Below are 16392 nucleotides of genomic sequence, written 5' to 3' on the forward strand. Positions count from 1 at the left end.
CCATGGAGGTGGCTTCTGCGGCTCCTCTCCTCTATGCACCACTAGCATTGGACGTGGCATTCTAGGCGCTAAATTCCTGGTGTGCAGAGACCATTCCATAATCTAACTGTTTTACCCAGAGTAGTCCTTTATGAAGGCTTTGAGTAATAGCGTTGTGCTGATGTTACAGATTTCTCTTTTCACACTTAGTCTTCCCTGCTGGGCCATCCAGGTTGTGCCCTTCCCCATGTCATCTTTTCCCCTAATACTTCCCCATTCCCACACACGTCTTCATACCACATACACCAAGCTGCTGCATGATTCCCTTTCCATTTTTACAGGCCTCATAACTGAAATCTGATGAAATTACAAAGGAAAAACTCCCGAAATAGGTCCCCTGGCCTCTGGAGAGTTCAAGAACTCATCTAATTAGAATTTCTTAGCATTCTATCTGCTACCTATTGGACTAGGCACTTCCACATGCATTGTCTTATTTAATCCTCATAACTGCTTTCTAAAGTAAACATTTCCATCTGATGATCCAGATATAGAAAACTTCAGGTTCACTGAAGTAATATGACTTGTCCAAAGCTAAAACTAGGTCTTTTAACTCTGAGTCTAATGAAATCTGAGCCAACCAGACCTGTTCGCAAGTTTTATCACCTAGACTGTCCTAGAATGTACCGAAGGAGCTATCCAGCCATCGTAAAGAGCAGGGAAGAGAAGGTAAAAATATTAGTAATCATGACTATTGCCAACTCTGGCTGGCTCCTCCACACCTTCATCCCTCTGTGTCACTGAGAACTCATGTCTCTTTCCCTCCCTTCTCTCTCATCTACCTCTTTTCCATCTTCTCCACCTGTAGCTCAAAATGACTAGGCACAGATAGCAGAGAATGGGATGATTAAATGAACACTGCCCTGAGTTGGGGAGAGTGTTTTGAGAATGGTTAATAGAAGATATGTATTTTTGCTCACATATTATTAATTATTAGCTCAGAGAACTTGATTGCAGATTGCTGTCCTTCTCTAAGGCATGAATTAAGGGTGATAGGGAGACATATTTTGTGCTAATAAAAAAAGTTCCGTCTGTAAAGAAAATACAACAGATAAAAACCTTTATACACCAAACAACATAGAAGCAAGACACATAAGGCAGAAAAGAAACTTTTAGAAAAACAAAAGAAAATTTGATAAAAACAAGACTTTCGGAGATTTAACCCATTAGGCAAAAAAGTACATTAACTGTGTAAAATATTTGAAGCCATCAAGCAGCAAGCTCAATTTAAGAGATGAATGTAGAGTTGTGTGCCCTATAATAGGATACACATTCTTCTCAATGGAGTTATGCAAAAAATAATAGTGATTTTGATTATAAAGGCAAGGTTAATAGATTCCAAAAAGTAAATATCTTACCAATATATTCTCTTACTGTCACACAATCAACCAGAAACCTATAGTTTATATATTTTCTTTAAAGAAACAGTCCTCTGAATAACTTTCAGGTGAATTAAATAATCAAAACCAGCATTATGGATTATTTAGCTTACATTATGATTGAAAATTTAAAATATCAAAAAAGCTTAGAAAGGCATTGGCTGCCTTACATGACCAGATGGGATCCATTAAGGTAATGACAGGCTGGAAAGATGGACTGAATCTAAAAAACATGAAATCTAACAGAATTACATTTTAGATTTTGCTCTATGTCCAAAAAGCCAATGATGAGCACACGGTGGAAGAGATATGCTTCAGTAGCACCATCTTTAAAAGAAAAACAATCGCACAGATGTAAGATTTGGATGTTTTACTTGACAGAGGGGTTCAGCTCTCATCAAGTAGGATGTGGCTGCCAAGAAAAGTTAATGTGATCTTAGGCTGCACGAATAGATACACGGTGTCCGGAGCAAGAGAGGCCCTTGTCCAACTCTAACCTAAGCTGATCAGACCTCATACACTGGGCACTCAGTTTAGGGCTCCATGGCTTGAAAAAGTTAAATGCAAGCCCATTCAGGGAAGAGTAGAGGAAGTGATGAGGGGACTTAGTGAAAAAATCCACATGAGACATGGCTGGACGAAGGGGAGAGGCATGGCCTGAACCCAAGGCAACTTCCTGAAATCCTAATACTGTTTTCAAATATATGAAGGGCTTTTATGCACAGGAAGGATAAGGTCATAGAAAGACATATTTCTGTGGGCCAGAATGTTCCAAAAATGAAAGAGCTGCTCAGAGATCCAGCAAGATCCCTCTCGCCAGAGGTGTTCTAACCTAGTTTAGGTAAATACTTGCTGGGGATGTTGTGGCAAAGATTTCAACACTGGAAAAATAGGTCGTTGGATGAGACAAATCTTCCAACTCTGAATTTTCCAATTCCCCTGGAATCTGCTATTCCCCCCATATGGTCCTCCCATGGGCTTCTGAGGTAGGTTTCCAAAGTGTTATATTGATTTCTTACAGGTTTTCAGCATTAACGTTTTGAGCACAGGCCCTGTGGGTAACATAAATGTGTGAGTGCTCATAACCCAGATGAGACAGCATAAGCTCAACTGAATGGTTGTTCAGGGCTTTAAAATTAAATGTTCAAGTAAACACATTTACTGCCCTAAGGGTTCAGAGGTCAGTGAGGGTTGGAACAGTTGGGGAAATCCTGTGTTTTTGTGCATCAGGCAACCTGAGTGGTTTTTGAAACCATGGCAGCAAAGATACAAGCAGACATGATCAGTTGCCTCTTCCCTTTAATGGCAGAATACAGTGCTTGCCACATGCCGTATGCACAGACCTTTCAGATGGTCTAGCCATTATTGCTGTCACAGTCACTGTGGAGCTAGACGCAGGCATTTGGCTCTGCAGCTCCTGTGCACACCCAGCCTGCATCTCTCACGGACTGGGCTGACAGGAGTTTTTATTGACTAAGCCTTCTGTTCTTCATCTTCCTGATGGCCTCTGACCCTTTCCAAACCCAGCCGCCCTTTATCCTTGACACTAAGACTCTCCTTCCCGTGGAGAGCCCTGGCCCCTGCCCTCCACAGCCCATGATAATAATTACAGTCATAAATAGTCCCTTACATTTTTGGGGGGATCTTTGCAGTTCTAAATGCTTTTCACACGTGCTGTCATGTTTGTTCATTGTGGCATTGCTGGAAGGAACTGGGGCTGGTACTCTTCTAGGTGGTGAGGAGGTCAGAGTGCCTGCCCAAAGGCACTGAGCCTGTGAGTTGGTTCTGAGATCAGAACCCAAGTTTTCTGACCCCTGAGCTAGTTTAATGATGCAAATGGTGTGAGTAACACCTTCATGTTCCCCCTTCCTGGGGCTCCTGTGTCTGACCCAGGAGGTCATGAGCCAGTCAGTCCCTCTGGGACTTGTGCTCTGAAGTTATTTCAGCCTGGGCAGTCTTCCTGGAGGCCAGCTTTATTCAAAAGCATTTCTAAAGGTCTGATGCCATGTATACGTTTGGCTGGGCCCAACATCACTGATGCCCACCTGGATTCTCAGGGCTTCTTTGCAGTGGCCCCTGCCTTTGTGGGTGAGGCTTACAAGTCAGTACCATTCAAAGGCTACATCTGCTGCCACTCCACTTGTTTTTAGCAGTTTGCAAAATCACTTACTCTGTGACCAGGAAACTGACAAGAGAGCATGGAAAACATAGAGTTTATTAATTTAATCAAACAAAACTCAGAGGAAAGTTAATATAATGCATTTAATGATAGTGTAGAATTTATGCCCTGCATAGTTATTAGGCATAAATGGTAAACAGCTTATATGAATGAGTATAATTAGTATTGCTTTACCAGAGCAAATCAATTTTTAAGTTTCTCTCATCTCCCTTTATTAGTTCTCCAGTATTTGTATGTGGTTGGAATCACTGTGTAAAGTCTTCCTTGATACTATTTACCATCTAGCATCTGAATTTCTTTAAACAGAGAAGGTAATTCCAGGGGCAAGAGAAGACCATTTTTTTCCTGGAAGTTCCTTCAAGCTATATTCATTTCTGTCCCCAAGGAGTCCCTATTCAACAGCAGGTGTCTTTTCTCCTTATTTTTCTCTAAGATTTTCTTCTAATTGTTATGGGTTAGCTGAGAACAAAAGCAACAATCCAAAACATCTGTCATTTGCCAAGAAGAGGTTTCTCACTCTGAGCCAAAAAGACATTGGCCACACCCAGGACGCTGAGCACCATAACCCAGGGCTCCGCTCGTGGGAGTCTCAGAGACCTGTGACCTTTTGCTCAGCATTTCCGGGGGCTATTGCCATACCCGCTCTAAGTCAGGTCTCTGGCTTTGGGGTACAGCCAAGGGAGGGGACTCGGAGGCTGGTGCCCTGTACAAATGGCCTGGGCCACAAAGGCTCTCTCCACTCCCGTTGTCTGGATGGGTCCAGTGGTTTCTATAGAAGTGCCAGCATGCCCACCAGAACGGCTGCTTGGTCCTTGCTCGATCTGTGCTTGTGTACACATTCCCCGACCGGTAGCAAGTGAGGCCGGGCGGTGAGTGGGCGGTGGTACAGCCTGTGGTGGTAGGGAAGGCCTGGCTCTGGATGTGAGTCCCCAGGGGATGGAGGGACACAGGGAATTTGGGGTTAAAAGGACGGAAGGCTCGGGGGAATGAATGCATTCCCATCCTTAATGTTTCGTTCAGAAATTTCCCCAGTACCTCTTAGAACTGACACTGGGGCTATTTCCTCAACTCTTAAAGTTTCCTCTAATAGGGAAGAGCGGGCTTGCCACTGTGTGAGTTTAGAACGGCAAGGGCCAGCACTCGCAGTGTGTATATGTGGGCCTGTCACTGCAGGTCAGAGGACGGGTACAACATGCAGTTCCTTGGGGGATGCTAATGCTTGGGTGGGAGAGCGTCCAGCCTCAGTTCAAACACTGACACCTGATTCTTCCCGTCTGAAGTTGGGGAGCATCCACAGGAGAGTCTACTGCTTGGAGAGAAAGAGCAGCAACCCCAGCATGAGCCCCTAGCCTTGCCCTATGGCCATATTTGTCTTGGTCTCTGTGTAAGAGCAGAGTACCAGGTACTCACTTCCTGTCCCATGGGCCTCACCAGGGGAGGGAGGGAATCCGAGAGTGGAGAACAGGCCATCTCATTATCACTGCCAGCCTCTCTCCAGCCTCACCCTTCTCGTCCTGGCTGCCTGTGGCCCTGGGCCCATGTCACGTGGGCACTGGGACAGATATAGAGCATGTGGGTTGCAGACTACCCCAGCGACCATGTGTGGGGTGTGAGGTGTGGGGGTGGCGTCATCATGGAAGCTTCCGGGATCTTTTGAGATCACGCAGACATAAGCACACCATTTCAGGAGAGCCCTCTGGTGATGCCGTTCAGACAGCGCTCACGTAGCCAGAGAGCATCCAAGGTGGGAAGGAGATGGATCACGAAGCCAAGCAGGAAAGAAGCCCACACAATGTGACTTTGTGCTGTCTGCAAGCATGGGGTCAGCAGGCAGGAGGGGGGCTGTCTAGCGGAGCCCGGGGGCTTGCTGTGGACATCAGGCCGAGTAAAGGAGGGAGGAGCCAGAGAAGCTTCGCCAAGGTGCATGTGGACCATCCAGGAGGATGGCCACGAGATGGGAGAAGGAGAGGGGCCTCCTGGGCCTCATGGAGCTGATTCTGCAGCTTTGGTGACCTGACCAGGCAGCTCCCCCAGTACCCACAGCTTCAGACAGGCTTCCGGTGCCCAAGCTCCGAGACTTGCCCCCGTGGGGAAAAGGACTCTGGATGTAGACCTCATCAGACTCTCCTTTTGCCACCTCTGCAGGAAAATAACTGCTTATGATGAAGAAATCCAGCATCTCTATGAGGAGATGGAACAACAAATCAAAAGTGAGAAGGAGCAGTTTCTCCTAAAAGTAAGAGTCCACTCCTGGGATGGGGCTCAGGGGGTCAGGCTGACGTACCGCCTGCCTTGACTACCTCTCCCCAATTTAAGATCGCAATGCCCCCACCATGGCGTTAATTGATTCCCTGTTTCTCTGCTTCATTTATTTTTTTCCAAGACATTTGTCATCCTCAAACATGGTACATAATTTACTTGTTCATTTTTATTGATGATATTCTGTCTCCTCCTACTAATATGTAAGCTCAAGAGGGGGGAACTTTGTCTCTTTCTTACTAATGTGTCCTTTGCACCTCAACCATGCCTAGAATGTAGCAGTGCTCAACAAATACTTGTCAAATGAATGATTGAATGAACAAGTGAACAAATGGATGAGTAAATGAAAGGATGAAGGCCCATGCTTTACCAGTTAAAGCAGCCTGGAGACTGGCTCTGACATAGGCTGGTCCCCAGCCTATAAGACAGGCCCACCCAAATGCACCAGCCTGTTCACTCCATGCCCAGAAGCATCCTGGGGGCACCATCACTAAAGCCTATGCTTCCCATCCTTTCCCCTGGGTCACCTAGAATGTTATACCCAAGACAAATCAGATTCCACTCCCCTCAGATTCCAACAGGAGAAAATTTAAAGCTCATATCCTCTGTTCCTCGTCTGGCACTTAGCCTCCTACCAAGCCCTCCTCTTCCCACTGTCTTGGGAGGTTAGAACTGGTGAAATCCCTTCTTTTCCAGCTAAGCAGGATATTTTTTGAAACAAAAAAAGGATATTGATAAAACAAAGCTACCAGATTCTCTATTACTCATGTTTGGATTATCCATTTGGCATGTTCTCAGCAGAAAAGTCTTTGATCTTAAATGGTGACCTCCTGTCTTATTTCAAGCTGCTATTACAAAAATACCATACACTGGGCAGCTTGTAAACAACAAACATTTGTTTCTCACGGTTCTGGAGGCTACAAATCTAAGAATGGAGTGCCAGGTGGTTAGGCTCTGGCGAGAGCCCTGCTGTGGGGTGCAGACCGCAGACCTCTCTTTGTATCCTCACGTGGTGGAAGGGCAAGCAGGCTCTCTGGGGTCTCTTTGATAAGGGCACTAATCCCATTCCTGCAGGTTCTGCCCTCCTGATTCAATCACCTCCCCAAGGCCCCACCTCTTTGGGGCCATCACCTTGAGGTTCAGTTTCAGCATGTGAGTTTGGGGGTACGCAACATAGAGACACTATCCCCTACCTCTCAGCACCGAGCCAGGCTGTTGTCACGACCCCAGCCCTCCTCCTCAGTGCAGGCTGGTTTGAACCAATTTTGAGCTTCATGCTGCCTTGAATCATCCACACCACAGCTCCATTTATTATCACAGATGTCGCTCAAACTGAGAGAGTCTGAATGCCTTCCAGAAAAAGCGGGTCATGTTCTCCAACTGGAGCCCTCCGGAGGCTTGGCAGGATTTCCAGACCACCCCCTATTCTTGTTTAGAGCTTTAAAACATTCTGGCTGTCCTCAGCCTTCAGCAGAGTCGGATGAGTGTATGACAGACAGAACTCATACACTCCTTACCTAGCAGACCCTAAAATAGTTTTCTGAGAATAGAAGCCTTTTTTTCTCCTGTAATAGGAGAGCCACTCCCTTCACCTGAAATGACCTACTGCACAGAGGGGCCAAGCTCTGGGGCATTTACCCCCTCTGCCAGGGTCATGACTACATGTCAAAGGTCTGAGCTAAAGAGACAGGCATGCTTCTAGAAGCAAAAGATGGAGTGGAGCAGAATGTCCCAGTTAGATGACCTTGCATTGCCCCCAGTTCACAGGTGAGGAAACTGAGGCCTGAGAGTCAAGCTCCCGTACTACCCAACACCGCCTCTCTTTTTTGGGGCAGTGCACAGTCATCGGTTATGTTCACACTTGGTGGGAGTTTGAATCATGCCTGACTGGGCAATTGGGTCACTGAAGACCCAGAATACTGTGGGAAGGACCACAAAGTCCAAAAGGATGGGTGGGCCCAGCTGTCAGGCAGTTGGGAAAAAAATCTCCATCCCAGGTGATTTGGGCCTCACATGTCCCTCTTCCCCATGGCAGGACACAGAGAGGTTTCAGGCCCGCAGTCAGGAGCTGGAGCAGAAGCTGTTCTCTAAGGAGCAGGAACTGGAGCAGCTGGTCCAGAAGCAGCAGCGGGTATGCTTCCCAGTGTCCTCAGCGTGCCTAGCTCGCCACTCTGTCCTCTCCCCCAGCTCTTGCCTACTTCACTTGCCATTCACTTAAGGAATTTAAAAAAATCTTAGAAGAACCACTTAGCTGTATAAAAGAGCATTTGAAATCACAGCTGACTCAAGATAAAGCCGTACTTCTCCAATGCCAGGTATTTAACTTGAAAATTTGCCAGGAATCCCCCCACAAGTTGTCTTCAGGTTGATATATAATTATGCCCAGGGGCCACCAGAATGTCAAGATGTGAATTTGTTTGCTACATCCTGTATAAGAGATGGGGGAATGCTGAGGACAAGGGACATAGTCCCTGATACTCTGGGGAGGCTGCAGACATCAATGTCTTCCTACCAGGATGGCCGTGGATGCCTCCAGGTGGAAGAGGCTCTTCAAAGGTCCATTTGTCCATCCCCTGTTTTCCCATGTGCCTGGACAAGGTCTGTCAGCCTCTTTTGTGACCATTCTCATCACCCCACAGGATGGACGCAGACATTAGACATGCCTCTGATGCACTGGAGCACCACCAGGCAGGCTGGGTGGTGCACTGAGCAGGGCAGTGCTATGGCTGGGAACCTGGCTAATGACCCCAGGAAGATTGACGACCTAGACAAACCTCATACTTGCAGCCTTCTCTGCAAAGCAGGGGCTCATAGGGGAGAGAGGCCAGGGTGCCACTTGGCCTCCTGCTTTCTTTTCCCTGGTGCTGGAAGGACTCCAGCCCTGGACAGACCCAGACACATGACTTCCATTTGAATAGAGAGGGTTATTTTTAGTAACACATGAAACTATGCTTGAAGCTACCCCACGCTAAGGATGGAGACTGTTCCACCTATGGATCTGGGTTCCCTTCTCCTGCAGCAAGATGACTTCAACTCCAGGAACTGCCAGCTGCCGTCCCATCCCTTTCCACAGCTATACCTTTCTGCTTCTACTCTTTCTCCGCCTCACTTTTATGCCTTAAGTTCTTGCCAATTAAATTTATCCCTCGACTGAATGATTGCCACCCGATTTAATTACTGCGTGCTTGCCTGATTACACAGAAGCCTCTTGAAAATAACACAAAATTCTTTGTTCCTGCTTCCTCCTCCCCTTACTGGCCACGTTCATTAAACCAAATTTATTATGATACGTTTGCCTGGGTTTGATTCTTCCTCTGGTGAGCAGGTTGGAAACTCTGCAAAGCATAATCACCAGCCAAGTAAAGCTGAAGTTATATAAATGCAGGGTTTTTAGTTGCTTGAAGGGGCACAGGAAAAGGTAGACCTTCAGTTTGACCTGTTTTAGCTGTTTCCTAAAATTCCCAGGGTTTCTGCTACCATCCAAAGCTTCTCCAGATTAAAGGAATTGGACTTACTTAGCTGAGAGAAGAAAAGGGAATAAATAGATTTACTCTTGGTATTTGAAATTGGGAAAGATGGTTTTATAAGAATGACAGTTAGCTGTTCTCCGTGTCCATCGAGGTCCAAGAAAAATAAGTTTGGCTTAAAGGACAAGAGGGATTAAGGTTAGATCTCAAAACCATTGATGACGTGACAGTTATGAGGCCATTGATAAGACGATGGGATGGGGACACAGATAGAATGTGGGATCTCCTTCTGTAGTGGCCTTCTTGAATGGAGCAGTTCCTCAGGATGTTCTGGTAGCTCTGGGGAGACGGGAGAGAGGAGATGTGCTCTGAAAGTCCCTTCCTGCCTCCAGAAGTGTGTGCGTATGAATTAAGGAGTGGGACAAAGCCTCTGGAGAGCAGTGAGGGGTAGCAGTAAGGCCCCTGCCCATTGAGCGGAAAAAAGGCAGGTGAGGCCGGGCGGGGCAGCCCGCCATGGGGGCTGTTTCACCCCTCCCCCAACCCCTCCTTTCCAGCTGGAAGGCCAGTGTGCGACCCTGCATACTGACCAGCATGAGACCAGGGCTGAGAACACCAAGCTGAAACTCACGAACCAGGAGCTGACTCGCGAGCTGGAGCAGGCCTCCCGGGAGCTGCAGGGTGCCCAGCGGCAGCTGGAAAGCCTTCAGCAAGAGGCCTGCAAGCTGCACCAGGAGAAGGAGATGTGAGTCTGGCCTATGGCTACCTCTGTCGCTGCTCTCCCACCCGCCCCCTGCTCGGAGCTTGTTAGCCCCTCTCTGAGACCCCTGCCTCTTTGACTTTCAGATGGGGGTTGGGACTCCTTGGTCCCTGAAATCTCCACTGGGATTCTCTTCGTGGATTGAGTCCTGTGCCAAACATTACCTAGGATTGATAAGCAATATACATCCCTCTTCTCTGAACATGTTATCCATCCAACATATAAAAGGCAATCTGAGAAAATGCTGAGTGAGCAGACAGACCAAACATGATTGTGCAGGTTAGAAATGTGGGGGACACAAGGGTGACTTCCCAGATCAACACATAATGTGATGGGGCATGGGGCAGTGTCCTGGGACCTTCAGTCCTGCTCCACCCCCCAGTTTTTTCCACTAGTGTTCCTCTGTGGGCCTGGCAGGAGGATCCCACGTCTCCCAGGGTCTGGTTTATAAGGGGCCTGCCCTTGGTGCCTTTGGCATCCAGCTGCTGGGTTCAGCCTACCAAGCAGGGCACCCCCCAGGAGGAATCGGAGGTTGTGGAGTGTCTGCAGTAAGCTAGAAGAGCTGCTGAGGAATGTCATTTATGTTATCTTGGGGTGTTAGGTTTTGAGAACAAATGCACTATGAAGCCCAGGGAAAGAAATCTCACTTGTTTATCTGTTCATTCATTTATCCATATATTCATTTCCTTATTCATATGACAAACATGTATTGAAAACTGCCCTGTGCCAGGTACTACACTGGGCATTCCCATCTCACTTATGTTGACCGTTCAACACTATTTCATTTGACCTTTATAGCGTCCTGATGTGGCCAGTACTGTTGTTATCAACTCTAATTTATGAGTGAGGAAACTGAGGCTCAGTTACTAAGGAACTGTCACAAGATGCCAAGTGTGAGACATCTCTCCCCGACTCCCCCAGGGAATCACGAGCCAGCCAGAAAATATGGACCCAGGGGTAGCACTGGCCATCTGACACTCACTGGTTCCTTTGAGTACTGTGCCACGCATTACCTAGGATTGGCCAGAAATATGTATCCCTCTTCTCTGAACATTTATGTTGTGATTAAAAGAATAAGTTATCCAAGCAGCAGATTCATTCATTCCATTCATTCATTCTATAAAAGGTAACTGTGGGCCTGGTCGTGCGTGAGGTATTACAGGAAGTCTGACTTCAGAGTAAAGGGCAGTGGCACTTACCAGGCTTGGTGTTTCCCAGTTGTTGTCTCTCCTTGTTCAGTTCAGAGTGTTCTTCACTCTGCTGGCAAAATTCTGATCCATCAGCCTAAATCAAATTGTTCTACTGTCTCTCTCCTTTGTGGTATCCTGTACCATTTGGGTCTGATTGCCTAGGATGAGAGGGAGGAAATGTGTTTGGATTTGAAATTTTACTCTAGAAAGAAAAAATATATATATATATATATATATATTCCCAATATATAAGCCTACTTAAAACAAACTCATACATTCCAATTCTTGGATGACCAGTAGCAGGCAACTGTATTTCATTGCAAACAAGCAAAATCAGTTCCTCCTCATTGAGAACAGGCCAGCAAGGCACCAGCATTTAACTTTACAAACTGAATTAAGGATTCGGGCTCTTAAAATTCAATCAAGTCCTAAAAGCCACAAACATTTGAAGGCACACACGTTAAAACTGCAAAGGAAAATAAGCAGCCAGTGCCGGAGTATCAAATCACAGCTCGAGAATGAAAATCTTTCGGAAGACCTTATCTTAATTAACCAAGCCAGAGACACAATCTCCCGAGGCTGGGAATTGAAAGAGAGGGAAGGAGGTTTAGAAGGGAGAGATCAATGATTCCAGAAACTTCAAGACTTGTTTTCAGTAAGCTTGCAATGATGCAGCCAGAAGGCAGGCTGCAGCCCAAAAGAGCATGTCCTATCCGGAGGTCAGAACAGAAGGGCAGTGCGAGCCTTTTGCTTGTTCTCAGTAGAACAGGAGCCCTGACCAACAGTACCATTAGGACTGCAGGGATCTTATCCACCTGTTCATTTTATAAGTGAAGAAACTGAGGCTCAGGGAGGTGCAGTGACTGACTCAAAGCCACGCGGCTAGTTACTGCCAGAAAACAGGGACAGAGGTTAGATCCCCTGATATCCTGGGCTTCTCCTGACATTGTCTTGCTGTTGTTGTTCTGCAGCAGCTGGGAGGGAGAGGATGGAGTTCGGAGATAAAACGACTTAGTCATTTATCAGCCAGAATTCAGAATGGGCAAAATTAATTTTCCTGTTCTCTATAGATACCCAAGAAAAGAGACCAGATTTTAAAGTAAGATAAAGAAAGAACAATCAAGCAAGGGAGATAATACAAAGCTGAAGGTCAGCTGAAAAGCAACAGCCCTTTGTTTATTTGGTTAATTAACTTTTACTGGGAGTAGGTAGTTTATGATAAGATACACAATTCAAAAAGCACGAAAATACAGTCAAAGAGAGGCGTGCCCCCTCCACCCCATGACTCCCAACCTGCAGTCCCCTGGAGCTACCAGTATGGTTTCTTGCAGGTCTTTCTGGAATATTCTAGGCATATGCAAGCATGCGTACACATGTCCACGCGCGCACACACGCACACACACAGCTTTCCTTTACAAAGTCGGTAGCACACTTCTGCATTTGCCTACATTTTTCACTTGAGATTGTATTTTGGAGGTGCTCCATATCTCATCACTCTCCTAAGAACAAAGCCAACAGTAGTTCCCTAAAGGCAACTATCAACCTCTCACAAATCACTCCTATGAAAAATGGCAAGTTCTTTCCCTTTCAGTTCATGTATTATCTAATATAAACTTTTAGAATAGAATGTCTACGTTAGAAAAACTTGAAAGGTCATTTAGTGAAATACACAAGTGTCTTTTTTTTTTTCAGAAATGCCTTTCTTTTTGTTAACACAAAAAAATTTGAGTTCATCTATGTGTGTATATGTATCCAGATGTATGTTTATTAGACAAATAGGCGTATCTTTGCATTGATGTGTAATGTGCACCTACGTGTGTGTGTTTGCATTGGGCCAAAAGTCAACTGTGCTGTGGAAAGGCCAGAGAAGACCTGGAATACCTTGTTTTTTAGGAACTGGTTCCTCAGTCAAACACTCTGTGAGAACCCAGACCTTAGATCTCCAGTAAGAGATCCTCCGTAGCAGAGGAAAGGCTGTTTGCTCTGGCTTCCTCTAGAGAGAAGCAGGACTCAGAATGGGTTTCAGGGAGCTACACAGCTGGGCACAGGCTTGGCCCCAAGAGCACAGAGGCAGCAAACAGGCAGGTGGGCTCACGTGGTGCTGATCAGAGCAGAATCCCAGACAGGGGCTTGGGAGACCCAGTTTGGATAATGGGAAATTCATTGTTTTCCCTAGAGTTGAAATGAAATAAAATCGGTAATAAAATGTTAGGAATTTGCAGCTCTGCAGGAGTCACAGAAGTTTTGTTGCTTAATTAGGATTGTTTGAGGTGAACTTAGATTTTGTTCAGTCTGTTATTGTTGTAAATCGACTTTATACTTATTCTATAAAAGGAGGAAAGCCCACAGATACCTCTTCAGGAATCAGGTTATTGCCAGCTTAGCAGGAATCTTATCGACCCAGCAAGGTGGTGCTGTTTCTCCAGCTCCGTAATGACATCAGTGGGGTGTCAGAGGGCTGCCTGTCCCTGCCCAGGCCGCATGTGCACGAGCCAGGTGGCCCCATCAGCCCAGGAACATGGCACACTGACAAGGCTACACGATGCTCCCGACACTAAAAGCCATGCTGCGGTTAGCAGTGTGGGACTTTGGCCCCCTTGCAGTAAGCTTGGGGGCGATTTAAAGATTTTTGAACCACGGTGCAGAGCACTGAGGAAAGGATGGAGGTAAAACTGTGAAGTTAGGAAGGTTTATTTTCCAGTGTTACCCGATTTTGCTTAATTTTTTTCCCTTTCTTCCCTGAGCGGTGCTGAATACTTCCCCGGCTCCCCCTTCTTCCCCGTCCTCTCTTCCTCCCTGACTCCTGCCTTCTCTTCCCTCTGCCCCTCCCGGCCACCCTCTCTCCTTTCTACCTCCCACTGTTTGCTGACCACACCTCCAGGCCCAGCGCTGGGCTGAATATACAGGTGTAAACAAACACAGCCTCTTCCTCTGCAGCTAAGTTGCTCTCCAGCCCCCCCTGCACAGCTTCTCTGTCCTCTCCCTCAGAACTCCTGGGTGGCTGATACATTCACACTACGATATGAAGGACTGATCATAGTGGGTACATTTAATCTCTGCTTTATAGCCAGAGAATAAGAAATCCTAAGGAAAGAAATGAATGGCCAAGAGTGGAAATTCCAGATATTTGGAAACAGATTGGAGACTCTGGGGGGGGAAGGGAAGAGGAACTGATTCGTCGAGATCTGAAAATAAACTAAGCCAGCATCCAGGGGAGAAACGCAGATTCTGCTCTCACCATGCCAGATTGGACTGGAGGAGAATATGGATTTGAATTCCCTGATTTCTGGGAGGACAGGACCGCTTGGAGCCTGGGAAAACGGTGCGGTTCTCACGCAGCCGTGCTGGGAGGTTGGGAGCAGGAGGTCTAGATCGGGACCCCGCTCAGTCATGGACTATCTGTGTGGCCTGGCAAGCGAGCTTCCTTGATGGTCAGTGTCTGTAAATGGGAACCATTTCCCCTTCCAAGTAGGGTGTCTGATGATTAACTGAGGTCATGGCAGCTGGTCTCCAGGCCGCACTCCTCTAAGCCCCTCTGTCCCCAGGGTCCCAGCAGGTGGGGTCCTGGGCACCTTGGGGAACTCGCCTCCCAGAAAGGCCGCTCCTCAACTCCGTTTGCCTCTCCCCAGGGAAGTGTACCGCGTGACGGAGAGTCTGCAGCGGGAGAAGTCGGGGCTACTGAAGCAGCTGGATTTCCTGAGGTGCGTCAGGCCTGGGTGTGTCCTGAGGGTCCTCTCGGATGCCTCCACTCGGTCGGAAAGGCCAGAGCTGCTGAGAGGGCGCCCTCATTCCCCTGGCCCACGACAGCTGAGTACCACCCCCTCCATATGTCTGATTCATTTACACACATGCCCACATCCCCCATCCAGTTTATGTCTCAGCAGGTAGCCTCTACCTCGTTCTTTGGTGGGATGGGGGGGGGTGTCCTCTCACCGTACCTTGCAGGGTTTTGCTCAAGTAGGAGGGGAACTGAATTTATTGAGCGTCTCCTTTATGACACATATAGTATTTCATCCTCAACAAAGCTTGGGAAAGGAGGGCAATTGTTAATACGGGAATTAACTATTGAGGAAACTGATATTACGGAAATGACATATTTACCAGAAGAGACATAGTCACGCCCCCATGGAGCCAGAGCCAAGACCCATGTTCTGCCCTTTTCTGTTAATGTTTGTTGAATGAATAAATGCCTCACACCCAGAGAGCCAAGAAAGGAGGTGAGGAGTTCCTCAGCCTGCTGAAGCTCGTTGTAGATTCAAAGCTTGTTGGTCTGGAATGTGCCCTGGTCTGGAATGTGGCTGAAACAAAACAAAACAAAACAAAACCTCTGTGGGGAAAGATGGAATTTTCAGTTTTGCTTGAGAGGTTTGTAAGTTACCATACCTGCTGCCTGCCAAGTCCTCTTGGGGATGGTGATGAAGCAGAAGGACTTGGGTTCTGACTTTTAAAGTGCAAGTATTTTGAATCAGGGACACTCTGACTTTTTTTGAAAACAAGGTAAAGTCTCCATGTCTGTCATTTATGATGCGGCCAAATATAAAAGTGATTCAAACTGAATGCACTGCAGATGTACTTCACTCAATACATGATTGAAACGGGCCTCCAAAGGCTGGGGAGATGGAAGGGGGCTCTTAGCTGGCCACATTTTAATCCATTTGAGAGAAGGCTTTGATTCTTGGGAAGGCTTTAGTGAAAGGAGAGAACAAGATGTACAAGGACTAGTTTTTGTTTGTTTGGTTTCTTTCCTTTCTTCTGTGGTACTTAAGGGGGAAAAGGCAGATTGAAAGCACATTAGCAGGGGAGAATGACAAGGTGGCACCCCGCACGGCCCTCTGGGGCTTTCTGACGGAGACTAGCGTTTGTGCAGAATCACACGCTGAAGACTTCCTGTGCATTTGTATGGTTACCCAGCTGACCCTGCCAGCCGGTGAGAGCCACACTGTGAGGGAAGCCCCCGTGGCAGATTTTCCTCCACAGTGAAGCCTCCAGGTAGTGACCGAGAGCGTGGAAACGCTGGAGGGGCTGGGGTGAGAGGGGTGCCGGGCTCCGGGAGGATGGGGTAGCATCAGAACAATGGCCGGGCTGTGGCAGGGTGACGGGTGGGGCAGGAGGGGGCTGTTCTCCT

The 16392-nt window shown here is 47.2% G+C and overlaps 1 protein-coding gene across 7 annotated transcripts in view; it reads left to right on the forward strand.

Annotated features, from left to right (window-relative positions):
* The window catches only part of CRACR2A (calcium release activated channel regulator 2A), a 133289-nt gene that overhangs the window by 79297 nt on the left and 37600 nt on the right, over positions 1-16392 (forward strand). For all 7 annotated transcript variants that reach the window (XR_012125524.1, XR_001854665.3, XM_073222714.1 and 4 more), the window contains 4 exons: positions 5740-5830; positions 7889-7984; positions 9875-10062; positions 14897-14968. Coding sequence is in view for 5 of the 7 variants with exons in the window: in XM_073222714.1 (XP_073078815.1) it covers positions 5740-5830; positions 7889-7984; positions 9875-10062; positions 14897-14968 (447 nt within the window). In the remaining 2 variants the exon portion in view is untranslated. The remainder of the gene's footprint in view (positions 1-5739; positions 5831-7888; positions 7985-9874; positions 10063-14896; positions 14969-16392) is intronic.

The sequence above is a fragment of the Manis javanica genome, chromosome 15 (genome assembly GCF_040802235.1).
Source record: "Manis javanica isolate MJ-LG chromosome 15, MJ_LKY, whole genome shotgun sequence".
Lineage (NCBI taxonomy): Eukaryota > Metazoa > Chordata > Mammalia > Pholidota > Manidae > Manis > Manis javanica.